This window comes from Tinamus guttatus, unplaced genomic scaffold (assembly GCF_059628265.1).
Source record: "Tinamus guttatus ecotype Peru unplaced genomic scaffold, ASM5962826v1 Tinamus_guttatus_pri_ptg000572l, whole genome shotgun sequence".
Classification (NCBI taxonomy): domain Eukaryota; kingdom Metazoa; phylum Chordata; class Aves; order Tinamiformes; family Tinamidae; genus Tinamus; species Tinamus guttatus.
Genome location: NW_028289106.1, coordinates 1 through 26,569, shown reverse-complemented (window position 1 = coordinate 26,569; position 26,569 = coordinate 1). Strand labels below are relative to the sequence as shown.

General features: G+C 67.9%; 2 protein-coding genes and 1 long non-coding RNA gene across 3 annotated transcripts in view; 2 read left to right on the top strand and 1 right to left on the bottom strand.

Annotated features, from left to right (window-relative positions):
* Positions 1–18,506, bottom strand: part of SKIC2 (SKI2 subunit of superkiller complex) — a gene marked incomplete at its 3' end in the record, with an annotated part of 33,125 nt that extends 14,619 nt beyond the window's left edge. The window contains 18 exon segments of the mRNA XM_088534577.1: positions 2,550–2,687; positions 3,397–3,515; positions 4,617–4,728; positions 5,799–5,909; positions 6,840–7,052; positions 8,283–8,382; positions 9,153–9,299; positions 10,219–10,325; positions 11,455–11,539; positions 12,552–12,698; positions 13,624–13,769; positions 15,061–15,329; positions 15,774–15,827; positions 15,975–16,049; positions 16,503–16,575; positions 17,261–17,305; positions 17,307–17,379; positions 18,493–18,506. Coding sequence (XP_088390703.1) covers positions 2,550–2,687; positions 3,397–3,515; positions 4,617–4,728; positions 5,799–5,909; positions 6,840–7,052; positions 8,283–8,382; positions 9,153–9,299; positions 10,219–10,325; positions 11,455–11,539; positions 12,552–12,698; positions 13,624–13,769; positions 15,061–15,329; positions 15,774–15,827; positions 15,975–16,049; positions 16,503–16,575; positions 17,261–17,305; positions 17,307–17,379; positions 18,493–18,506 — 2,028 coding nt within the window.
* A 1,887-nt stretch (positions 18,507–20,393) lies between these two features.
* On the top strand, positions 20,394–23,356 carry LOC148592519 (negative elongation factor E-like; the record flags this gene model as incomplete). Its single annotated transcript, XM_088534576.1, is given in 6 exon segments — positions 20,394–20,489; positions 21,134–21,181; positions 21,183–21,207; positions 22,252–22,277; positions 22,279–22,398; positions 23,336–23,356. Coding segments are annotated over 6 exon segments (315 nt in total), but the record flags the coding sequence as incomplete, so codon positions are not given.
* A 2,090-nt stretch (positions 23,357–25,446) lies between these two features.
* LOC148592518 (uncharacterized) lies at positions 25,447–26,236 on the top strand. Its single transcript, XR_015913924.1, has 2 exons — positions 25,447–25,604; positions 26,186–26,236. It is a non-coding gene; the product is annotated as an uncharacterized LOC148592518 (long non-coding RNA).
* The last annotated feature ends 333 nt before the right edge of the window (positions 26,237–26,569 follow it).

Below are 26,569 nucleotides of genomic sequence, written 5' to 3'. Positions count from 1 at the left end.
GTCCCCAATGTCCCCAATGTCCCCAATGTCACCTGGTTGTGACGCTGTACATGGAACTCCCCATAGCTCCTCCTCATCATGTCCCCAATGTCCCCAATGTCCCCAATGTCACCTGGTTGTGACGTTGTACATGGAACTCCCCATAGCTCCTCCTCATCATGTCCCCAATGTCCCCAATGTCCCCAATGTCCCCAATGTCACCTGGCTGTGACGCTGTACATGGAACTCCCCATAGCTCCTCCTCATCATGTCCCCAATGTCCCCAATGTCCCCAGTGTCACCTGGTTGTGACGCTGTACATGGAACTCCCCATAGCTCCTCCTCATCATGTCCCCAATGTCCCCAATGTCCCCAATGTCCCCAATGTCACCTGGTTGTGACGCTGTACATGGAACTCCCCATAGCTCCTCCTCATCATGTCCCCAATGTCCCCAATGTCCCCAATGTCACCTGGTTGTGACGCTGTACATGGAACTCCCCATAGCTCCTCCTCATCATGTCCCCAATGTCCCCAATGTCCCCAATGTCACCTGGTTGTGACGTTGTACATGGAACTCCCCATAGCTCCTCCTCATCATGTCCCCAATGTCCCCAATGTCACCTGGTTGTGACGCTGTACATGGAACTCCCCATAGCTCCTCCTCATCATGTCCCCAATGTCCCCAATGTCCCCAATGTCACCTGGTTGTGACGCTGTACATGGAACTCCCCATAGCTCCTCCTCATCATGTCCTCAATGTCCCCAATGTCCCCAATGTCACCTGGTTGTGACGCTGTACATGGAACTCCCCATAGCTCCTCCTCATCATGTCCCCAATGTCCCCAATGTCCCCAATGTCCCCAATGTCCCCAATGTCACCTGGTTGTGACGCTGTACATGGAACTCCCCATAGCTCCTCCTCATCATGTCCCCAATGTCCCCAATGTCCCCAATGTCACCTGGTTGTGACGTTGTACATGGAACTCCCCATAGCTCCTCCTCATCATGTCCCCAATGTCCCCAATGTCCCCAATGTCCCCAATGTCCCCAATGTCACCTGGCTGTGACGCTGTACATGGAACTCCCCATAGCTCCTCCTCATCATGTCCCCAATGTCCCCAATGTCCCCAATGTCACCTGGTTGTGACGTTGTACATGGAACTCCCCATAGCTCCTCCTCATCATGTCCCCAATGTCCCCAATGTCCCCAATGTCCCCAACGTCACCTGGTTGTGACGCTGTACATGGAACTCCCCATAGCTCCTCCTCATCATGTCCCCAATGTCCCCAATGTCCCCAATGTCCCCAATGTCACCTGGTTGTGACGCTGGACATGGAACTCCCCATAGCTCCTCCTCATCATGTCCCCAATGTCCCCAATGTCCCCAGTGTCACCTGGTTGTGACGCTGTACATGGAACTCCCCATAGCTCCTCCTCATCATGTCCCCAATGTCCCCAATGTCCCCAATGTCACCTGGTTGTGACGCTGTACATGGAACTCCCCATAGCTCCTCCTCATCATGTCCCCAATGTCCCCAATGTCCCCAATGTCCCCAATGTCACCTGGTTGTGACGCTGTACATGGAACTCCCCATAGCTCCTCCTCATCATGTCCCCAATGTCCCCAATGTCCCCAATGTCCCCAATGTCACCTGGTTGTGACGCTGTACATGGAACTCCCCATAGCTCCTCCTCATCATGTCCCCAATGTCCCCAATGTCCCCAATGTCACCTGGTTGTGACGTTGTACATGGAACTCCCCATAGCTCCTCCTCATCATGTCCCCAATGTCCCCAATGTCCCCAATGTCACCTGGTTGTGACGCTGTACATGGAACTCCCCATAGCTCCTCCTCATCATGTCCCCAATGTCCCCAATGTCCCCAATGTCACCTGGTTGTGACGTTGTACATGGAACTCCCCATAGCTCCTCCTCATCATGTCCCCAATGTCCCCAATGTCCCCAATGTCCCCAATGTCACCTGGTTGTGACGCTGGACATGGAACTCCCCATAGCTCCTCCTCATCATGTCCCCAATGTCCCCAATGTCCCCAATGTCACCTGGTTGTGACGCTGTACATGGAACTCCCCATAGCTCCTCCTCATCATGTCCCCAATGTCCCCAATGTCCCCAATGTCCCCAATGTCACCTGGCTGTGACGCTGTACATGGAACTCCCCATAGCTCCTCCTCATCATGTCCCCAATGTCCCCAATGTCCCCAATGTCCCCAATGTCACCTGGCTGTGACGTTGTACATGGAACTCCCCATAGCTCCTCCTCATCATGTCCTCAATGTCCCCAATGTCCCCAATGTCACCTGGTTGTGACGCTGTACATGGAACTCCCCATAGCTCCTCCTCATCATGTCCCCAATGTCCCCAATGTCCCCAACGTCACCTGGTTGTGACGCTGTACATGGAATTCCCCATAGCTCCTCCTCATCATGTCCCCAATGTCCCCAATGTCCCCAATGTCCCCAATGTCACCTGGTTGTGACGTTGTACATGGAACTCCCCATAGCTCCTCCTCATCATGTCCCCAATGTCCCCAATGTCCCCAATGTCACCTGGTTGTGACGTTGTACATGGAACTCCCCATAGCTCCTCCTCATCATGTCCTCCACCCTCAGGCTCTCGGCCCGGAGCAGGTTCAGGATCATCCCGTAGGTCAGACGGAACCGGGACTGGAGCTCCGTGGGGCGGCCCTGGCGCCGCGGGGACATTGTCACCGTGGGGGTGTCACCATGGGGGTGTCACCGTGGGGACATTGTCATGGGGTGTCACCGCGGGGGTGTCACCATGGGGGTGTCACAATTGGGGTGTCACCGTGGGGACATTGGCATGGGGTGTCACCATGGGGTGTCACCGTGGGGATGTCACCATTGGGGTGTCACCATGGGGTGTCACCGTGGGGACATTGGCATGGGGTGTCACCGCGGGGGTGTCACCATGGGGGTGTCACCTCGCATGGCGGGGACAGCATCGCGGACGGCAAGGCCTGGGGTGCAGGGGTGACGCGGTGACACGGTGACGCGGTGCCATGGGGACAGGGTGACATGGTGACGCGGTGACACGGTGATGTGGTGACACAGTGACGCAGTGACATGGTGCCATGGGGACACGGTGACACGGTGACACGGTGACATGGGGACATGGTGACACCGTGACGTGTTGACACGGTGACACGGTGACGCGGTGACACGGTGACACAGTGACGTGGTGACACTGTGACGTGGTGACGCGGTGCCATGGGGACACGGTGACACCGTGACGTGGTGACATGGTGACATGATGACGCGGTGACACGGTGACACGGTGACGCGGTCACACAGTGACGCGGTGTCATGGTGACGGGTGACACGGTGACACGGTGACAGGTGACAGGTGACACGTGACGCGGTGACACGTCCTCACCATGAGCATGCGGTGCAGGTCGGCCATGTCGGGCACCGCCCCCTTGCACACGATGATGACGGTGCCGGTGGCGTCCAGGCCCCGGCGCCCGGCGCGGCCGGCCATCTGCACGTACTCGCCTGGGGACGGGGGGCTGCCCCACTGCGCCCCACTGCGCCCCATAGCGCCCCACAGAGCCCCATAACCGCCCCACGGCCACCCCATAGCGCCCCACAGAGCCCCATAACCGCCCCACTGCGCCCCACTGCGCCCCATAGCGCCCCACAGAGCCCCACGGCCGCCCCATAGCTGCCCCACAGCGCCCCATAACAGCCCCATAACCGCCCCACTGCGCCCCACGGCCGCCCCACAACCGCCCCACTGCGCCCCACTACGCCCCATAGCGCCCCACAGAGCCCCATAACAGCCCCATAACCGCCCCACTGCGCCCCATAACAGCCCCATAACCACCCCACTGCACCCCACTGCGCCCCATAGCGCCCCACGGCTGCCCCACTGCGCCCCACGGCTGCCCCATAACCGCCCCACTGCGCCCCACAGCGCCCCACGGCTGCCCCATAGCGCCCTGTAACCGCCCCACAACTGCCCCACTGCGCCCCATGGTCGCCCCACAGCACCCCATAACCGCCCCACTGTGCCCCACTGCGCCCCACGGCTGCCCCACAGCCACCCCCCAGTGCCCCATAGCACCCCACGGCAGCCCCATAGCGCCCCACGGCTGCCCCATAGCGCCCCATAACCGCCCCCCAGCCGCCCCATAGCACCCCATAACTGCCCCACTGCTTCCCACAGCACCCCACAACCGCCCCATAGCGCCCCATAACCGCCCCACTGCTCCCCATAGTGCCCCACGGCCGCCTCATAACTCCCCCACGACTGCCCCATAGCGCCCCACAGCCGCCCCATAGCACCCCATAGCCGCCCCACAGCACCCCATAGCCACCCCATAGCACCCCACAGCCGCCCCACAGCACCCCACGGTGCCCCACAGCCGCCCCATAGCGCCCCACATCCACCCCGCAGCGCCCCACATCCGCCCCATAGCACCCCCGTCCGCCCCATAGCGCCCCCCGTCCGCCCCATAGCACCCCACAGCCGTGCCCCACGTCCGCCCCACAGCACCCCACAGCCGTGCCCCCCAGCCGCCCCATAGCGCCCCACGTCTGCCCCATAGCACCCCTGTCTGCCCCACAGCGCCCCACGGCCGCCCCATAGCGCACCGGGCAGCAGGTCGCGCCAGGCGCTGCCGTCGTGTTTGCGGATGGAGTCGAAGGCCACGGTCCGCGCCGGCATGTTGACCCCCATGGCGAAGGTCTCGGTGGCGAAGAGCACCTGGGGGGCGGGACGGGCTGGGGGCTGCGGTGGGGCAGCCGTGGGGCAGGGCTGGTGTCTATGGGGCGCGGTGGGGCAGCCATGGGGCAGCATTGGTGTCTAGGGGGCGCTGTGGGGCAGGCGTGGGGCAGCCGTGGGGCAGCGTTGGTGTCTATGGGGCGCCGTGGGGCAGCGTTGGTGTCTATGGGGCAGCCGTGGGGCAGGCGTGGGGCAGGGTTGGTGTCTATGGGGCGCGGTGGGGCAGCCGTGGGGCAGGGCTGGCGTCTATGGGGCGCCGTGGGGCAGGGTTGGTGTCTATGGGGCAGCCGTGGGGCAGCCATGGGGCGCTGTGGGGCAGCCGTGGGGCAGGGCTGGTGTCTATGGGGCAGCCGGGGGGCAGCCGTGGGGCGCTGTGGGGCAGCCGTGGGGCAGCATTGGTGTCTATAGGGCACTGTGGGGCCACCATGGGGCAGCCGTGGGGCAGGGCTGGTGTCTATGGGGCGCTGTGGGGCAGCACTGGTGTCTATGGGGCGCCATGGGGCGCCGGGGGGCAGCGTTGGTGTCTATGGGGCCGCCGTGGGGCAGCGTTGGTGTCTATGGGGCAGCCATGGGGCGCTGTGGGGCAGGGCTGGTGTCTATGGGGCGCCGTGGGGCAGCCGTGGGGCAGGGCTGGTGTCTATGGGGCGCTGTGGGGCAGCATTGGTGTCCATGGGGCGCTGTGGGGCAGCCGTGGGGCAGGGCTGGTGTCTATGGGGCGCTGTGGGGCAGGCGTGGGGCAGGCGTGGGGCAGTGTTGGTGTCTATGGGGCAGCCGTGGGGCGCCGTGGGGCAGCATTGGTGTCCATGGGGCGCCATGGGGCAGCGTTGGTGTCTATGGGGCGCTGTGGGGCAGCGTTGGTGTCCATGGGGCGCCATGGGGCAGCGTTGGTGTCTATGGGGCAGCCGTGGGGCAGTGTTGGTGTCTATGGGGCAGCCGTGGGGCAGCACTGGTGTCTATGGGGCAGCCGTGGGGCAGCGTTGGTGTCTATGGGGCCGCCATGGGGCGCTGTGGGGCAGCGTTGGTGTCCATGGGGCGCCGTGGGGCAGCCCCACCTTGACCAGCCCGCGGCTGAACAGCATCTCCACGATCTCCTTGAGGATGGGCAGGATCCCGCTGTGATGGACCCCGATGCCCCGGGCCAGGAGCTCGGCCATGTGCAGGACCTGGGACAGCGGGGACAATGTGGGGACAACGGGGACAATGGGGACAACGGGGACAATGGGGACACCGTGGGGCAATGGGGACAATGGGGACAATGGGGACAATGGGGACGATGGGGACGATGGGGACAATGGGGACAATGGGGACAATGGGGACACCATGGGGACACCGTGGGGACAATGGGGACAGGGGGACATAGGGACACGTCCCACGGGGACACCCGTGACGGGGACACGGGGACGTCCGTGTTCCCAACGTCCCATAGAGCCTTGGGGTGGCCCCACATGTCCTGCATGGCCACATGGAACCCCGCGGTGTCCCCAGTGTCCCCAATGTCCCCATGGTGTCCCCATGGAACCCTGCAGTGTCCCCCATTGTCCCCATGTCCCCATTGTCTCCATGGTGTCCCCAATGTCCCCGTGTCCCCATTGTCCCCATGTCCCCCATGGTGTCCCCATGTCCCCATGTCCCCATTGTCCCCATTGTCCCACCTGCGGCAGTCGCCGGTCTGATCCCTTCAGCCGCGCCAGGCTCCGGTTGACGAACAGTCGGACGTGTCCCCATGTCCCCATGTCCCCCCATTGTCCCCATGTCCCCATTGTCCCCATTGTCCCCATGGTGTCCCCATGTCCCCATTGTCCCCATTGTCCCCATGGTGTCCCCATTGTCCCCGCGGTGTCACCTGCGGCAGTCGCCGGTCCGATCCCTTCAGTCGTCCCAGGCTCCGGTTGACGAACAGTCGGACGTGTCCCCATGTCCCCATTGTCCCCATGTCCCCATGGTGTCCCCATGTCCCCATTGTCCCCATTGTTCCCATGTCTCCATTGTCCCCATGTCCCCATTGTCCCCATGGTGTCCCCATGTCCCCGTTGTCCCCATTGTCCCCATTGTCCCCATGTCCCCATGTCCCCCCGTTGTCCCCGCGGTGTCACCTGCGGCAGTCTCCGGTCCGACCCCTTCAGTCGTCCCAGGCTCCGGTTGACGAACAGTCGGACCTGCTGCTGCTCCGGGGCCGTGTTGAGCTCCAGGGCGCCCAGCGCGGCCGCCTGTTCGTCACAGCGGCTCCGCGACAGCGTGAAGGCGACAAGCGGCAGCTGCCCCCGCGCGCGGAGGGCGCCCAGCAGGGAGCGCCACAGCCCGCGTTCCTATGGGGACAATGGGACAATGGGGACAATGGGGACACGGGGACGTCCCCGCGCGCGGAGGGCGCCCAGCAGGGAGCGCCACAGCCCGCGCTCCTGTGGGGACAATGGGGACAATGGGGACAATGGGGACACCGTGGGGACATGGGGACAATGGGGACAATGGGGACACCGTGGGGACATGGGGACATGGGGACGTCCCCGCGCGCGGAGGGCGCCCAGCAGGGAGCGCCACAGCCCGCGCTCCTGTAATGGGGACAATGGGGACAATGAGACAATGGGGACAATGGGGACACCGTGGGGACAATGGGGACAATGGGGACACCGTGGGGACAATGGGGACACCATGGGGACAATGGGACAATGGGGACATGGGGACACCATGGGGACATGGGGACATGGGGACAACGGGGACGTCCCCGCGTGCGGAGGGCGCCCAGCAGGGAGCGCCACAGCCCGCGCTCCTATGGGGACAATGGGGACACCGTAGGGACAATGGGACAATGGGGACAATGGGGACAATGGGGACACCATGGGGACATGGGGACAATGAGACAATGGGGACAATGGGGACAATGGGGACACGGGGACGTCCCCGCGCGCAGAGGGCGCCCAGCAGGGAGCGCCACAACCCGCGTTCCTGTAATGGGGACAATGGGGACACTGTGGGGACAATGGGGACACAGGGACAATGGGGGACATTGAGGACACAGGGACATTGGGGACACTGGGGACAATGGGGACACAGGCACATGGGGACAATGGGGACACGGGGACACAGGGGCATTGGGGACACAGGGACAATAGGGACAATGGGGACATGGTGACAACGGGGACAATGGGGACACGGGACACGGGGACACAGGGACACAGGAACATGGGGACAATGGGGACATGGTGACAATGGGGACAATGGGGACACGGGGACACAGGGACATGGGGACATGGGGACAATGGGGGACATTGGGGACAATGGGGACATTGGGGACACTGGGGACAATGGGAAGAATGAGGACACAGGGACACAGGGACATTGGGCACACGGGGACATTGGGGACACAGGGACATGGTGACATTGGGGACACGGTGACATTGGGGACATTGGGGACATTGGGCACATGGGGACATTGGGGACAATGGAGACACCATGGGGACATTGGGCACATTGGGACACAGTGACAATGGGGACATTGGTGACAATAGGGACGTTGGGCACTCGGGGGTCGCACCCACCTGGGCGGCGCTGCTGCCCCCCGGCCCCGCCTGGCGGGGCCCGAAGCTCTGGCCGTGCCGGGAGCCGCCCTCCTTCCTGGCCTCCACGGCCGCGTAGTACCTGGGGGGCGGGGGGATGTGGGGAGATGTGGGGAGGTGTGGGGAGATGTGGGGAGATGTGGGGAGGTGGGGAGATGTGGGGCAGCCATGGGGCGGGGGGAGATGTGGGGAGATGTGGGGCAGCCGTGGGGCAGGGAGAGAAGTGGGGCAGGGAGAGATGTGGGGCAGGCGTGGGGCAGCCGGGGGGCAGGGGGATGTGGGGCAGCCGTGGGGCGGGGGCAGCCGTGGGGCAGGGGGAGACGTGGGGCAGCCGTGGGGCAGAGAGGGACACAGGGAGCAGCTGTGAGGCACAGGATGACGGGAGGCAGCTATGGGGCGCTATGGGGCTGGGCGCTACGGGGCGCCAAGGGGCTGGGCGCTATAGGGCAGGGCGCTATGGGGCGCTATGGGGCGCCGTGGGGCGCTATGGGGCTGGGGACTATGGGGCGCTGTGGGGCGCTATGGGGCGCCGTGGGGCTCACCCCTGGGTGCAGAAGTTGCCCCGCGCGTCCAGCAGGGGGTAGAGCCAGTGCTGGACACTATGGGGCGCTATGGGGCGCTGTGGGGCGCTATGGGGCTGGGTGCTATGGGGCTCTATGGGGCTGGATGCTATGGGGCACTATGGGGCGCCGTGGGGTGCTATGGGGCACTATGGGGCTGGACGCTATGGGGCGCTATGGGGCGCCATGGGGCTCTATGGGGCGCTATGGGGCGCTATGGGACTGGACGCTATGGGGCGCTATGGGGCACTGTGGGGCGCTATGGGGCGCTATGGGGCGCTATGGGGCTCACCCCTGGGTGCAGAAGTTGCCCCGCGCGTCCAGCAGGGGGTACAGCCGGTGCTGGGCCCCGGCGCCCGGCCCCACATACAGGAAGTGCTCGAGCGGCACCGGGCGCCGCTGGGTGCTCAGGACCCGCACGCGGCGCCGCTTGGTGCGGCTGCCCCACGGCGGGACCCATAGCAAGACCCATAGCGAGACCCACGGCGGGACCCACGGCGGGACCCACGGCGGGACCCATAGCGAGACCCATAGCGAGACCCACGGCGGGACCCACGGCGAGACCCATGGCGGGGCCCACAGTGTGGGACAGGGCGTGGAGCGGCGGGAACGGGGGGGAAATGGGAAAAAAAAGGGGGGGAAACGGGCAGAAATGGGGGAAATTGGAAAAATGGGCAAGAAAAGAGGGAAATGGGCAAAATACGGGGAAACGGGGGCAAATAAAGGAAAACAGAACAATCGTACAAAACAAATGAGAAAACACAAAAAAAGACAAATTAGGGAAAACTGGGAGAAAAAGGGAGAAGAGGCCCCAGGCCCCCAGAGAGCCCCATTACCCCACAGCCCCCCCACCCCATAGATCCCCCTGCCCCGCACCTGCCCCACAGCCCCCCGCCCCACACCGCCCCATAGCTGCCCCATAACCGCCCCATAGATCTCCCCACCCCATAGATCCCCCCGCCCCCGCAGCCTCCCCACAGCCACCCCACACCGCCCCACACCCGCCCCACACCCGCCCCACACCTGCCCCACACCTGCCCCATAGCCACCCCACAGCTGCCCCACAGTTGCCCCATAGCTGCCCCACACCCGCCCCACACCGCCCCACACCGCCCCACACCCGCCCCATAGCTGCCCCATAGCTGCCCCACAGTGCCCCACACCCACTGCACACCCGCCCCACACCCGCCCCATAGCCCCCCCACATCTGCCCCAAAGCTGCCCCACACCCGCCCCACACCGCCCCACACTGCCCCACACCTGCCCCATAGCCCCCCCACACCGCCCCACACCCTCCCCACACCCGCCCCACAGTGCCCCATAGCTGCCCCCCACCCCGCCCCACGCCCCCCACATACCCGACCCACTGCGCGAACTCCAGCGCGTTGGGGACGGTCGCGCTCAGCAGCACCAGCCCCACGTGCTCGGGCAGCAGGATGAGGGTCTCCTCCCAGACCACCCCCCGCTGCGACAGGCGGCGCCGTCACCGGCACCGACGTCACCGTCACCGACGTCACCGGCACCGCGGTGTCACCGGTGTCACCCCCGGGGTCCCCATGTCCCCTGTGTCCCCCCCATGTCCCCTGTGTCCCCTGTGTTCATGTATCCCCCCATGTCCCCCCATCGTCCCCATGTCCCCTCGTTGTCCCCATTGTCCCTATGTCACCACCTCAGAGTCATTGATGGAGTGCACCCCAATGTCCCAATTGTCCCTGTGTGCCCTCAATGTCCCCTCATTGTCCCCATGTCCCACCTCGGGCTGGTTCACGTAGTGCATCCCAATGTCCCATTGTCCCCATTGTCCCCATGTCCCCATGTCCCACCTCGGGGTCGTTGACGTAGTGCACCCCGATGTCCCCAATGTCCCCATTGTCCCCATTGTCCCCAATGTCCCCCTGTTGTCCCCACCTCGGGTCGTTCACGTAGTGCACCCTGATGTCCCATTGTCCCCAATGTCCCCTCATTGTCCCCTCATTGTCCCCATTGTCCCCATTGTCCCCATTGTCCCCATCATTGTCCCACCTCAGGGTCGTTCACGTAGTGCACCCCAATGTCTCCATGTCCCCCATGTCCCCAATGTCCCCATTGTCCCCGTTGTCCCCATTGTCCCCTCATTGTCCCCATGTCCCCATGTCCCCCCATTGTCCCCAATGTCCCCCCATTGTCCCACCTCCGGGTCGTTCACGTAGTGCACCCTGATGTCCCCATTGTCCCCATTGTCCCCAATGTCCCCATTGTCCCCATGTCCCCCCATATCCCTTCATTGTCCCCCCATTGTCCCCATTGTCCCACCTTGGGGTCGTTCACGTAGTGCACCCTGATGTCCCATTGTCCCCAATGTCCCCCCACTGTCCCCATTGTCCCCTCATTGTCCCCATCATTGTCCCCATTGTCCCACCTCGGGGTCGTTCACGTAGTGCACCCCGATATCCCTGTGTCCCCATGTCCCCCTGTTGTCCCCATTGTCCCCATCATTGTCCCCATCGTGTCCCCACCTCGGGGTCGTTCACGTAGTGCACCCCGATGTCCCCATGTCCCCCCATTGTCCCCATGTCCCCTCATTGTCCCCATCATTGTCCCCATCATGTCCCCACCTCGGGGTCGTTCACGTAGTGCACCTCGTCGAACACGACCCACTCCAGGTCCCGGATGACGTCGGAGCCGCCGTAGAGCATCGACCTGGGGACAGCGGGGACCGACTGGCACCGACTGGCACCGACTGTCACCTGGCACCGCCTGGCACTTCCTGTCACCGCCGGTCACCTCCCGTCACCGCCTGGCGCTTCCTGTCACCTCCCGTCACCCGCTGTCACCCCGTCACCTGCTGTCACCTCCCGTCACCTCTCATCACCCCCCATCACTGTCACCTCCCTGTCACCCCCCGTCCCCCCATGTCACCCTGTGTCCCTGTCACTCCCATGTCCCCATCCCCATGTCCCATTGTGCCCAATGTCCCCCCATTGTCCCCAAAGTCCCCATTGTCCCTATGTCCCCCATGTCCCCATGTCCCCATGTCCCCCCGTTGTCCCCATGTCCCCATGTCCCCCCATTGTCCCCATGTCCCCCCGTTGTCCCCGTTGTCCCCACCGCAGGATCTCGGTGGTCATGACCAAGATGGCCACCTCCGGGTGTAGCTGGATGTCCCCATGTCCCCCATTGTCCCCATTGTCCCCAACGTCCCCATTGTCCCCATGTCCCCCATTGTCCCCAATGCCCCCAATGTCCCCCCATTGTCCCCATGTCCCCCCGTTGTCCCCATTGTCCCCATGTCCCCCCGTTGTCCCCACCGCAGGATCTCGGTGGTCATGACCAAGATGGCCGCCTCCGGGTGTAGCTGGGTGTCCCCAATGTCCCCGTTGTCCCCATTGTCCCCATGTCCCCCATTGTCCCCATGTCCCCCATTGTCCCCATTGTCCCCATGTCCCCCCATTGTCCCCATGTCCCCCCATTGTCCCCATGTCCCCACCGCAGGATCTCGGTGGTCATGACCAAGATGGCCGCCTCCGGGTGTAGCTGGGTGTCCCCATGTCCCCAATGTCCCCATTGTCCCCATGTCCCCCATTGTCCCCATGTCCCCCATTGTCCCCAATGTCCCCAATATCCCCATTGTCCCCAATGTCCCTGTTGTCCCCATTGTCCCCATTGTCCCCCCGTTGTCCCCATTGTCCCCACGTCCCCCCGCTGTCCCCACCGCAGGATCTCGGTGGTCATGACCAAGATGGCCGCCTCCGGGTGTAGCTGGGTGTCCCCCGTGAGGAGCCCGACGTCCCCAAACGTCCCCTTGAAGTCCCGGAACTTCTGGTTGGAGAGGGCCTTGACGGGGGACGTGTAGATGGCCCTGGGGACGGGGGACAGGGGGACAATGGGGACAGGGGACATGGGGGGAGATTGGGGACATGGGGGACATGGGGGGACATGGGGGACATGGGGACATGGGGACATTGGGGACATGGGGGACATGGGGGACATGGGGGACATTGGGGACAATGGGGACATGGGGGACATGGGGGACATGGGAACATTGGGGACAATGGGGACACCTGGGGACATTGGGGATATGGGGGACATGGGGGATATGGGGACATTGGGGACATTGGGGACATTGGGACCTGGGAGGACATGGGGACATGGGGGACATTGGGGACATTGGGACATGGGGGACATGGGGGACATTGGGGACATGGGGGACATTGGGGACATGGGGGACATTGGGGGACACTGGGGACGGGACATAGGGGCATATTCAGCCACCAGGGTCTTCCCGTGACACGGGAGGTGACACAAGGGGTGATGGCAGTGACACAGGGGTGACACGGGAGGTGACAGGGGTGTCCCAGGGGTGTCCCAGGGGTGTCACAGGATGTCCCATTGTCCCCACCGCGCCAGGTGCCGTCGCGCCAGCGCCAGGGCGTATTCGGCCACCAGGGTCTTCCCATGAGACGGGAGGTGACACAGGTGACACGGGTGACACAAGGGGGGATGGCAGTGACACAGGGGATGACAGGGGGTGTCACAGGTGACACAGGGGGTGACAGGGGGTGTCCCAGGGGTGTCACATTGTCACAGGGGTGTCACACGGTCCCCACCGCGCCAGGTGACGTCGCGCCAGCGCCAGGGCGTATTCGGCCACCAGGGTCTTCCCGTGACACGGGGGGTGACACAAGTGACACGGGTGACACGAGGGGTGACACGGGAGGTGACAGGGAGTGACAGGGGTGTCCCAGGGATGTCACATTGTCACAGGGGTGTCCCATTGTCCCCACCTTGCCAGGTGACGTCGCGCCAGCGCCAGGGCGTATTCGGCCACCAGGGTCTTCCCGGCCGAGGTCGGAGCCGCCACCAGCACCGAGTGGCCCCGTTCCAGGCTGAGCAGCGCCCTCTGCTGGAACGGGTCCAGCGGGAACGGCCACTGCGGGGACGGGGGGGGACAACGGGGACAGCGGGGGGGACACGGGGACAGCGGGGGGGACACGGGGACAGGGGGGACAGGGGGGACAGGGAGGGGACAGGGAGGGACATGGGGACGGGGGGGACAAGGGGAACAGGGAGGGGATGGGGACACGGGGGGACACGGGGACAGGGGGGACAACGAGGACAGCAGGGACAACAGGGACACGGGGGGGACATGGGGGACAATGGGGACAACGGGGACGGGGGGGGGACAGGGGGGACGGGGGGGGACAGGGGGGACAGGGAGGGGACAGGGAGGGACATGGGGACGGGGGGGACAAGGGGGACAGGGAGGGGATGGGGATAGGGAGGGACATGGGGACATGGAGGGGACATGGGGGGACAAGGGGGGGGTGACACTCAGTGACTCCCCTAGGAGCCCCCCCCCGCCGAGGACCCCCCATGGACCCCCTTAGGGCTGCCCCCCTTGGCCCCGCCCCTCCCCGTGGCCCCGCCCCTGACTCCACCCCCTCCCCTTGTCCCACCCCCCCCGACAGGCCACTTCTAGCGGCAGCCCCGCCCCTCCCATTGGCCCCGCCCCCATTGGCCCCGCCCCCACCGTGCAGGCCGGCTCCGGCAGCAGCCCCGCCCCTCCCCATGGCCCCGCCCCTCCCCATGACCCCGCCCCCACCGTGCAGACCAGCTCTAGGGGCAGCTCCCTGAGGCCCCGCCCCTCCCCTTGGCCCCGCCCCCACCGTGCAGGCCGGCTCGGGCAGCAGCCCCTCCCCATGACCCCGCCCCCTCCCCTTGGCCCCGCCCCTCCCCGTGGCCCCTCCCCTTGGCCCCGCCCCCTTGGCCCCGCCCCCACCGTGCAGGCCGGCTCCGGCAGCAGCCCCTCCCCTTGGCCCCGCCCCTCCCCTTGGCCCCGCCCCTCCCCTTGGCCCCTCCCCTCCCCTGGCCCCTCCCCTTGGCCCCGCCCCCACCGTGCAGGCCGGCTCCGGCAGCAGCCCCTCCCCATGACCCCGCCCCTCCCCTTGGCCCCGCCCCCTTGGCCCCGCCCCCACCGTGCAGGCCGGCTCGGGCAGCAGCCCCTCCCCATGACCCCGCCCCCTCCCCTTGGCCCCGCCCCCTTAGGCCCCGCCCCCACCGTGCACACCAGCTCTAGGGGCAGCTCCCCTTGGCCCCTCCCCTCCCCTTGGCCCCGCCCCCTTTGGCCCCGCCCCCATCGTGCAGGCCAGCTCCGGCAGCAGCCCCGCCCCCTCGAGGCCCCGCCCCTCCCCTTGGCCCCGCCCCCTTGGCCCCGCCCCCACCGTGCAGGCCGGCTCCGGCAGCAGCTCCTCGAAGTCCCGCACGGGGGCGCTCGTGTCCACAAGCTCCGCCCACTGCTCCTCGGGGGGGGCCGGCGCGGGGGGGGCCGCGGGCTCCTCCTCCGGGGGGGGCGCGGGGGCGGGGCCGGCGGTGGCTCCTCCCCCTTCCTCCCCCTCCTCCTCCTCCTCCTCCGGGGCCCCCCCCAGCCCCAGCGGCTCCAGAGCCCCCAGGAGGGCCGAGAGCGACGGGGGGGGCCCCCCCCCGCGGGGGCCTGGGGGGGGGACGTGGGGTGAGACCCCCCCCCAAAAAGGGGCCCAGGCGTCCGGGGACACCCCAACCCCCCCCCAGGGGCCCAGGCGTCCGGGACCCCCCCAAAAAGGGGCCCAGGCGTCCGGGACCCCCCCGAACCCCCCCCCGGGGCCCTGGTGTCCAGGGACACCCCCAAAAAGGGGCCCAGGCGTCCGGGACCCCCCCCCCCCCGCAGCCCCTTCCTGCAACACCCCCCGTGCCCCCCCCCAAAGTAACCCCTCCCCCCGGGGCAAAGTTACCCCCCTGGGGCAAAACTGCCCCCCCCGGGGTAAACCTGCCCCCCCCCGTGGTAAACCTGCCCCCCCCCCGGGGTAAACCTGCCCCCCCCGGGGTAAACTTGCCCCCCCCCCGGGTAAACCTGCCCCCCCCGGGGTAAACCTGCCCCCGCTCCCCCCCCCGGCCCTACCCGGGGGCTGGAACTCGGCCCCGCGGCCCATCCCGGGGGGGGTCGTCAGCAGCGCTGGGGGGGGAAAAGGGGGGTTAACGGGGGGGGGGGGGGCCGGATGCCTGGGCCCCCCCCGGTACCGGTTCTGCCCCCCCCAGTTCCGCCCCCCCCCGGTACCGGTTCCGCCCCCCCCCCCGGTACCGGTTCCGCCCCCCCCGGTACCGGTGCCGAAGTCGACGTCGTCCTCGGGGGGCTCCCGGCTCCGGATCTGCCCCAGGGGGGGGTCGTCCTGGGGGCCTGGGGGGAAGGGAGGGGCAGGAGGACGTGGGGACATTGGGGGGACATTGGGGACATTGAGGGGACATTGGGGACATGAGGGATATTGGGGACATTGGGGACATGGGGACATTGGGGGACATTGGGGGGACATGGGGACATGGGGGATATTGGGGACATTGGGGACATGGGGGAACATGGGGACATTGGGGACATCTGAAGACATGAGGTGACATGCAGGGACATGGGGGACATTGGGGACACAGCGGACATTGGGGACATGGGGACACGGGGCGACATGGGGGACTGTGGGGACATAAAGACATCGGGGACATGGGGGGACACAGGAGCCATTGGGGACATTCAAGGCCATGGGGGGACACAGGGGGACACGAGGGGACGTTGGGGCCATTGGGGCCATTGGGGACATTGGGGACATTGGGGACGTTGGGGTGTCACCGCGGGGGGTCTCACCCAACCAGAAGGGGGGGTCGGCGCCGCCCCCCCCCGGCTCCTTCCCGACCGTCCCGGGACCCTCGGGGACCTCCTGGGGGGGGGACAAGGAGGGGGGGCTGAGGGCCCCGGCGTCCGGGAGGCCCCGCCCCCCCAGACCTGTTTGTGGGGGTGTCGGGGGGTGTTGGGGGGTGTTGGGGGGGTGCTGGGCGGGGGTTTGGGTGTTGTTGGGGTGTTGGGGGGTGTTGTTGGGGCTGTTATCGGGCTGTTGTCGGGCTGTTGTCGGGCTGTTATTGGGGCTGTTGTTGGGGCTGTTATCGGGCTGTTGTTCGGGTGTTGTTGGGCTGTTGTCGGGGTGTTGTTCGGGTGTTGTTGGGGTGTTGTCCGGGTGCTGTCGGGGTGTTGTTGGGGCTGTTGTCGGGCTGTTGTTCGGGTGTTGTCGGGCTGTGGTTCGGGTGCTGTGTTGTTGGGGTGTTGTCGGGCTGTTGTTGGGGTGTTGTCGGGCTGTTGTCGGGCTGTTGTCGGGCTGTTGTCGGGGTGTTGTCGGGGCTGTTATCGGGCTGTTGTTCGGGTGTTGTCGGGCTGTTGTTGGGGTGTTGTTCGGGTGTTGTTGGGGCTGTTGTCGGGGGGTTGTTGGGGTGTTGTCGCGCTGTTGTTCGGGGTGTTGTCGGGATGTGGTTCGGGTGTTGTTGGGGTGTTGTTCGGGTGTTGTCGCGCTGTTGTCGCGCTGTTGTCGCGCTGTCGTCGCGCTGTTCCCCGCGCTGTTCCCCCCCCCGTACCTGGCCGCAGCTCCTCAGCGCTCCCGTCCGCGGGTCCCGCTCCCCCCCGCAGCCCCCCCGGCGCCGGCGTCGCCTCCACGACCAGCAGCGACCGCGGGAGGGGCCGCCGGGGGCGGGGCCTAAAGGGGGCGGGGCCTAAACGGGGGGGCCGGGAGCCCCCCCCAATCCACGACCCCCCCCCCGGGACCCCCCCCAAGACCCCCTGGGGACCCCCCCAAATCCACGACCCCCCCCGAGACCACCCAGGACCCCCCAATCTACGACACCCCCCCTCCCAATCCACGACCCCCCCCAGGCCCCCCCCGAGACCCCTCCCAGCCCCCCCCCCCCCAACAAGGGCCCCCCCCCATCCAGGACCCCCCCCCCCCCAAAACAGGGACCCCCCCCAGCCCCATGTCCCCCCCCCCCCGCCCCCTTTACCCCCCCCCAGGACCCCGTTACCCACCCCCGATCCCATTGACCCCCCCCAGCCCCCAGGGCCCCCCCAGCCCCCCCCCCGACCCTGTTACCCCCCAATTGCCCCCCCGGTCCCTGTTACCCCCCCCCGACCCCCCCCCAATTGCCCCCCCCCCCCCCGTACCTGGGGGGCGGGACCCCGTGGGGCGGCAGCCAATGGGGCGAGAGCAGGAAGAGCCGCTCGAGGGCGGGGCCCAAGGGGGGGGGGCAGGGGGGGCAGCCCCTGCGGGAGCTGCGGGGGGGGGGGGCGGTTTTGGGGTGAATTCCCGCGGTTTCGGGTCCCCCCCCGCACCGGTCCTCGTTTTGGGGTGAATTCCCGCGGTTTTGGGGCTCCCCGCGCAGCAGGGGGTGGGGGGCGTTTTGGGGAGTGATTTTGGGTTGAATTCCCGCGGTTTGGGGGCTCCCCCCCCGCAGTGGGCTCATTTGGGGTGAATTCCCGCGGTTTCTGGGGTTCATTTTGGGGTGAATTCCCGCGGTTTCAGGTTCATTTTGGGGTGAATTCCCGCGGTTCCCCGGTCCCGTTTTGGGGTGAATTCCCGCGGTTTCCGGGTCTCATTTTGGGGTGAATTCCCGCGGTTTCTGGGTTTCATTTTGGGGTGAATTCCCGCGGTTTCTGGGTCCCGTTTTGGGGTGAATTCCCGCAGTTTCTGGGGTTCATTTTGGTTGAATTCCCGCGGTTTCCCGGTCCCGTTTTGGGGTGAATTCCCACGGTTCCCGGTCCCGTTTTGGGGTGAATTCCCGCGGTTTCTGGGGTTCATTTTGGGGTGAATTCCCACGGTTTCAGGTTCATTTTGGGGTGAATTCCCGCGGTTTCCCCTCGTTTTGGGGTGAATTCCCGCGGTCCCGTTTTGGGGTGAATTCCCGCCGTTTCGGGTCACTCACCGTGCACAGGGGGGGCGCCCCCCCCCGGCCCCCCCGCAGCTCCAGCCTCCCCCCACATCCCAGTTCCAGCAGAGCCAGCGGCAGCGCCCGGGGGGGGGGCGGGGGGGGGCAGCGCTGGGGGGGGGGGGGACGGGGGGGGTCAGGGGGGGCCACAGGGACCCATAGGGACCCATAGGGACCCATAGAGACCCCATAGAGACCCCATAGAGACCCCATAGAAACCCCCAGCCCCATAGAGACCCCTAGAGACCCCTAGAGACCCCTAGAGACCCCATAGAGACCCCATAGAGACCCCCAGCCCCATAGAGACCCATAGAGACCCCCATAGAGACCCCCATCGAGACCCCATAGAGACCCCATCGAGACCCCATAGAGACCCCATAGGGACCCCATAGAGACCCCATAGGGACCCCATAGAGATCCCATAGGGACCCCATAGGGACCCATAGGGACCCCATAGGGACCCCCACAGAGACCCCATAGAGACCCCCCAGCCCCATAGAGACCCCCAGCCCCATAGAGACCCCTAGAGACCCCTAGAGACCCCATAGAGACCCCATAGAGACCCCCAGCCCCATAGAGACCCATAGAGACCCCATAGAGACCCCATAGAGACCCCATAGAGACCCCATAGAAACCCCATAGGGACCCCATAGGGACCCCATAGGGACCCCATAGAGATCCCATAGGGACCCATAGAGACCCCATAGGGACCCATAGGGACCCATAGGGACCCATAGAGACCCCATAGGGACCCATAGGGACCCATAGAGACCCATAGGGACCCATAGGGACCCCCCAGCCCCATAGAGACCCCATAGAGACCCCCAAACCCCATAGAGATCCGATAGAGACCCATAGAGACCCCCCAGCCCCATAGAGACCCATAGGGACCCCATAGAGACCCATAGAGACCCCATAGAGACCCCATAGAGACCCCTAGAGACCCCCCCAGCCCCACAGCCCCCCCGCCAGCCCCCCCCCACAGCCCCCTGCAACCCCCCGGCCCCACAAACACCCCACAGACCCCCCAAAGAGCCCCCAGCCCCATAGAAAGACCCAAAACCCCCACAAATGACCCCAAAGCTCCCTACGGACCCCCCATAGCCCCCTATGGCCCCTCCCCCCGCCCCACCGATCCGCTCCAGCTCCATGGTGGGGACGCGGCGGCCTGACCCGGAAGCGCTCCCCGGAACCGGGCGGAAGCGCTCCCCGGAACCGGGCGGAAGCGCTCCCCGGAACCGGGCGGAAGCGCTCCCCGGAACCGGGCGGAAGCGCTCCCCGGAACCGGGCGGAAGCGCTCCCCGGAGCCGGGCGGAAGCGCTCCCCGGAGCCGGGCGGAAGCGCTCCGCGGCGCCGGGCGGAAGCGCTCCCGTCATTGGGCGGAAGCCCTCAGCGCCGGGCGGAAGCTGCCGAACGGCCGCCCCCCCCCCCCCACGCGCACCGGAAGCAGCGGCACCGCCCCCCGCCGAGTCTCCTCCAATCAGCGCCCGCGGCGCAGCCAATGGGCGCCGGTCGCTGGGTGGGTTATGCAAATGAGGCGCGCGGCGCATTGTGGGGCGGCGCCGCCTCCTCCCCGCCGCGGCCTGCACCGTTGCCAGGGGAACCGCCGCCTGCCCGGCCCGGCCCCGCTTCCGGCCCGGCCCCCCCCGCTTCCGGCTCGGCCCCCGCTTCCGTTCCGGTTGGGTCCCGGTTCCGCCTGGGCTCTGTCCGGTCCCGGTTCGGTTCCGTTCCGGTTCCGGTTCTTTCCTGGTTCTGTCCCGGTTCTTTCCCGGTTCGGTCCCGGTTCCGGTTCCGGTTCCGGTCCCGGCCCGCGATGCTGTCGCTGCCGCCGGCGCTCACGGAGGAGGAGGAGACGCTGCAGAAGCGTCTGGGGAAGCTGCGCAAGAAGGTGGCGCCTATGGGGGGCTATAGAGGGCTATAGAGTCTATGGGGCCATAGGGGGCCATAGGGGACCATGGGGAGGGTCTATGGGGGCTATAGGGGACTATAGGGGGCTATAGGGGACCATAGAGTCTATGGGGCCATAGGGGGCTATAGGGGACCATGGGGAGGGTCTATGGGGGCCATAGGGGGCTATAGGGGACCGTAGAGAGAGTCTATGGGGGCTATAGGGGGCTATAGGGGACCATGGGGAGGGGTCTATGGGGCCATAGGGGACTATAGGGGACCATAGAGTCTATGGGGCTATAGGGGGCTATAGGGGACCATGGGGAGGGTCTATGGGGCCATAGGGGGCTATAGGGGACCATGGGGAGGGTCTATGCGTGGCCAGGGGGCTATAGGGGGCCATGGGGAGGGTCTGTGGGGGCTATAGGGGACCATATGGGGCTATAGGGTCCGTAGAGATGGTCTATGGAGGCCCAGGAGTCTATAGAGGGTCGTAGAGAGGATCTGTGGGGGCCATAGGGGTCTATAGGGAGCCATAACAAGGGTCTATGGGGGCCGTTGGGGGCTCTAGGGGCTCTAGGGAGGCTCTAGGGGCTCTAGGCTCTATAGGCGCTCTAAGGAGCCTATATGTTCCCCCCCCCGCAGAAGAAGGCCCTGCTGGCGCTGAAGAAGCAGCAGAGCTCGAGCGGGGGCTGGCGGCCAGGGGGGCATCAAGCGCTGTGAGCGGGGGGGGCACGGGGGGGTAACACCGAGGGGGGGGTAACACTGGGGGGGGGGGTAACACCGGGGGGGCATCAAGCGCTGTGAGATGGGGGGGGGACACGGGGGGGGTAACACCGGGGGGGCATCAAGCGCTGTGAGCGGGGGGGGGACGGGGGGGGTAACATGGGGGGGGTAACACCGGGGGGGGCAGCACGGGGGGGGGCAACACCGGGGGGGGGGGGTAACACCGGGGGGTGGTAACACCAGGGGGGCATCAAGCGCTGTGAGCGGGGGGGGGGGCAACATGGGGGGGGGGGGTAACATGGGGGGGGGTAACATGGGGGGGGTAACACGGGGGGGGTAACACCGGGGGGGGGCATCAAGTGCTGTGAGCGGGGGGGGGCAACACCGGGGGGGGGGTAACACTGGGGGGGGGCAACACCGGGGGGGGCAACATGGGGGGTGGGGGGCACCATGGGGGGGGGCAACAGCGGGGGGGGCATCAAGCGCTGTGAGCGGGGGGGGGGGGATGGGGGGGGTAACACGGGGGGGGGCAGCACGGGGGGGGGGCAACATGGGGGGGTAACATGGGGGGGGGGACACGGGGGGGTAACATGGGGGGGCATCAAGCGCTGTGAGTGGGGGGGGACACGGGGTGGTGGGGGGGCTCTTGGGGGGGGCAGGACGGGGGGGGGCCCCTTGGTCACTCGGGGGGGGTGTCCCCGGGCCACCCCAGGGGTCACCCCGGTGTCCCCCCCCGTCACCCCCGTGTCCCCTCCTGCCCCGTGGGTCCCCTCTGGGGTGTCCCCAGTCCCCATGGGTCACCCCAATGTCCCCTCCATGGGTCACCCCGGTGTCCTGTCCCCCCATGGGTCACCCCAATGTCCCCTCCATGGGTCACTCTGGGGTGTCACCCCCCATGGGTCACCCCCATGTCCCCCCCTGTCCCCAGCGCTGTCGGAGCAGCCCCCCGTGGACACGGCCACCCCGTGGGTCACCCCCATGTCCCCCTCACCCCATGGGTCACCCCCGGTGTCCCCCTGTCCCCCCCCCCTCGTTAGCCCTGTCGGAGCAGCCCCCCGTGGACCACGGCCACGGCCACCGAGCAGGCCAAGCTGCTGGTCAAGTCCGGGGCCATCAGCGCCATCAAGGCCGAGACCAAGAGCAGCGGCTTCAAACGGTCCAGGACCCTGGAGGGGAAGCTCAAGGTGACCCCAAAACCCCCCCGGACCCCCCGGGGAGGGGATGGGAACCCCCCAAAACCCCCCCGGACCCCCCCCGGGAGGGGATGGACCCCCCGGACCCCCCGGACCCCCCCCGTGACCCCCCCGGGGAGCAGATGGACCCCCCGGACCCCCCGAACCCCCCCGGGGAGCGGATGGACCCCCCCGGACCCCCCCGACCCCCCCGGGAAGGGGATGGACCCCCCCGGACCCCCCCGAAAAAGGGGCCCCAGCGTCCGGGACCCCCCCAAACCCCCCTCGGGGGGGGCCCTGGTGTCTGGGAGCACCTGGACCCCCCCCAAACCCCCCCAACCCCCCCACGAACGCCCCGGGGGGGCCCCAGCGTCCGGGACCCCCCCAAACCCCCCCCCAGGGGGGCCCCCGGTGTCCGGGAGCACCTGGACCCCCCCAAATCCCCTGACCCCCCAAGGGGGGGGGCCCTGGCGTCCGGGACCCCCCCCAAACTGCCCCCCGGGGGGGGGGCTGCTGTCCGGGAGCGGATGGGAACCCCCCAAACCCCCCCCATGAGGGGATGGGAACCCCCCCAAGCCCCCCAACCCCCCCCCGGGAAGGGGCCCCGGCGTCCGGCAGCGGATGGAGCCCCCCCCAGGACCCCCCCCCCCAAACCCCCCAGGGGGGGCTGGTGTCCAGGAGCACCTGGACCCCCCCCAAACCCCCCAACCCCCCGTGACCCCCCTGGGAGGGGATGGGAACCCCCAAACCCCCCAACCCCCCTGCGACCCCCCCGGGGAGGGCCCCGGCGTCTGGGACCCCCCCCCGACCCCCCCAGGAGTGCATGGGAACCCCCAAACCCCCCGTGACCCCCCCGGGAGGGGATGGGAACCCCCCCAAACCCCCCAACCCCCCCCCGGGAAGGGGCCCCGGCATCCGGGCCCCCCCCGACCCCCCCGTCCCCCCCCAGGACCCCGAGAAGGGCCCGGCCCCCCCCGTTCCAGCCCTTCCAGAGGAGCGTGTCGGCCGACGAGGACGGCAGCGAGGTGGGGGGGGCGGGGGGGGGCGGGAGCCGGGGGGGGCGGGGGGGGGGCGGGAGCCGGGGGGGGCGGATTGGGAGGGGGGGATTTGGGGGGGGGTGTCGGGATTTGGGGGGGGGGGGAATGGGGAGCCGGGTTTGGGGGGGCCTTCGGAGGGGGGAAGGGGGGTGTCTGGATTCAGGGGGGGTCAGTGGGGGTGTCTGCGTTGGGGGGGCCCTTTTTGGAGGGGGGGGGTTGGGTTATTTGGGGGCGCCCGGACGCCTGGGCCCCTCTTTTCGGGGGGGGGTTTTGGGGTGCCCCGGACGCCGGGGCCCCTCGGGGGGGGTCATTTGGGGGTGTCTGGATTTGGGGGGGGGGGTTGGGTCATTTGGGGGTGCCCGGACGCCGGGGCCCCTCTTTCGGGGGGGGGGGTTTTGGGGTGCCCGGACGCCGGGGCCCCCAACGCTCCCTCCCCCCCCCCTCCAGTCACGGCGCCCCCAGCGCAAGTCGCTGTATGAGAGGTGAGTGGGGGGGGCGGGGGGGGCAGGAGCGACCCCCCCAATAACGACCCCCCCAATAACCCCCCCGTGATCCCCCCAATAACCCCCGTGTCCCCCCCAATAACCTCCCCGTGTCCCCCCCAATAATTAACCCCCCCGTGTCCCCCCCCGTGTCCCCCCCGTGACCCCCCCAATAATTAACCCCCCCATGTCCCCCCCAATAACCCCCCCGTGTCCCCCCCAATAATTAACCCCCCCCGTGTCCCCCCCCGTGTCCCCCCCAATAACCTCCCCGTGTCCCCCCCAATAATTAACCCCCCCGTGTCCCCCCCCGTGTCCCCCCCCGTGACCCCCCCAATAATTAACCCCCCCATGTCCCCCCAATAACCCCCCCGTGTCCCCCCCAATAATTAACCCCCCCGTGTCCCCCCCCGTGTCCCCCCCAATAACCCCCCCGTGTCCCCCCCCGTGTCCCCCCCCGTGTCCCCCCCCCCCAATAATTAACTCCCCCCGTGTCCCCCCCAATAACCCCCCCGTGTCCCCCCCCCGTGTCCCCCCCCCCAATAATTAACCCCCCCCCGTGTCCCCCCCCCCCAGTTTCGTCAGCGCCTCCGAGCGGCTGCGGGAGCCCGAGGGGGGGGGGGCGGCGCCGGGGGGCCCCCCCCGCGGGGACCCGCCCCCCCCCGAGCGGGGGGAGCGCGAGAGGCGCCTGGACTGGGAGCCTGAGGGGGACGACGAGAGGGGGGGGGCGCCCGGACGGGGCCTTCCGGCGTGAGCGGGGGGGGAAAGGGGGCGGGGCTTCCGGGGTGAGCGGGGGGAGGAAGGGGGCGGGGCCTTCCGGCATGAGCGGGGGGGGAAAAGGGGCGGGGCCCTTCCGGTGTGAGGGGGGGGGGACACCGGGGGGGGGTAACGGGGGGGGGCATGGGGGGGGTAATGGGGGGCGGGGCCTTCCGGGGTGAGCGGGGGGGGGGATAACGGGGGGGGGACGGGGGGGTAACGGGGGGGCGAAAAGGGGGCGGGGCCTTCCAGGGTGAGCGGGGGGGGAAAAGGGGGCGGGGCCTTCCGGTGTGAGAGGGGGGGGGCACCGGGGGGGGGGATAACGGGGGGGGGCACGGGGGGGGTAATGGGGGGCGGGGCCTTCCGGCGGGGTAACGGGGGGGGGCGCAAAATGGGGGGGCACCGGGGGGGGGGTGGAAGGGAGGGGGGGCATCTGGGGAGGGGCCCTTCCGGTGGGGGGGGGGGGTACCCGGACGCCCGGGCCCTTTTTGGGGGGATGGGGGGTTCCCAGAGCCCCTTTAATGGGGGCGGGAGCTCCCGGACGTATGGGCCCCTTTAAGGGGGCGGGGCGATAAAAAGGGGAGGAGCTCCAGGATGCCTGGGCCCCTTTAAGGGGGGGGGATAAAAAGGGGAGGAGCTCCCGGACGCCTGGGCCCCTTTAAGAGCGGGGGGTTCCCAGATGCCCAGCCCCTTTTTTGCGGGGTATGGGGGGGGGTTCCTGGACGTCGCGGTCCCTTTAAGGGAAGGGGGCGGTTCCCGAGGCCCCGCCCACGCCCCGCCCACGCCCCGCCCCCCCAGGCTCGGACTCGTTCCCCGAGCGCCGCCCCCCCCGCAAGGGCAACACCCTCTACGTGGCGGGGGCGGAGCTTAGCCCGGAGCTGCTGCGCGGAGCCTTCGGCCCCTTCGGAGCCATCATCGACCTCTCGGTGGACGCGCCCCGAAAGTGGGCGGGGCCTCGGGAAAGGGGGCGGGGCCTGGGGCGGGGCCGCGGGGCTTTGGTGTAGGGCAGGGCCTTGGTGGGGGGCGGGGGTCCTGGTGTGGGGGGCGGGGCTTCGGAGTGGGCGGGGCTTCGGCGGGGGCGGGGCTTCGAGCACAAGGGAGGGGCGAGGGGAGGAGCTGGGGGGGGTCAAGGTGGGATGGGCTGCAAGGGGAGGAGTGGGCGGGGCCTCGGGGGGGCGGGGTCCCGGCGGGGGCGGGGCGAGGGGAGGAGCTCGAGGGGGTCAAGGTGGGCTGGGCTGCAGGGGGAGGAGGGGGCCTGTCCGGGTAATGGGGGTGGGGGCTAAGGTGGGAGGAGCTTTTTGGGGAGGGGCCTGTGGGGGAAGTACCAGAAAAGTTAAAGTAGGGGAGGGCGGGGCTATAAGAGGGGGTGGGGCTAATGAGAGGGGTGGGGTAAGAAGAGGAAGGTGGTTGAGGTGGGCGGGACCTGTCGCTTGGGTGGGGCTTGCTCTGGGGGCGGGGCTAATGCGGATGTTGGGGTGGAGCTACGGGAGGGGCGTGGCTCAGCGCGGCCCCGCCCCCTCCCAGCTGCGCCTTCGTCACCTTCGAGAAGATGGAGTCGGCCGACCAGGCCATGGCCGAGGTGGGCGGGGCCTGGCGGGGAGGCGGGGCCTGGAGGCCAACGGGGGGCGGGGCCTGCCCTGACTCCACCCCCTGCTGCACGGTGGTGGTCCAGGACGCGGGGGCGGGTCGGGGGCGTCGCCATCCTTGACCCCGCCCCTTTCCGCAGCTCCACACGGCCGTGGTCCAGGACGTGGGTGGTGGGGCTGGGGGGGCGTGGCCATCCTTGACCCCGCCCCTTGTCCACCCCTTTCCCCAGCTCCACGGGGCCGTGGTCCAGGACGTGCGGGCGGGTCCGGGGGCGGTCCCTGCGCTGACCCCGCCCCTTTCCCCAGCTCCACGGCGCCGTGG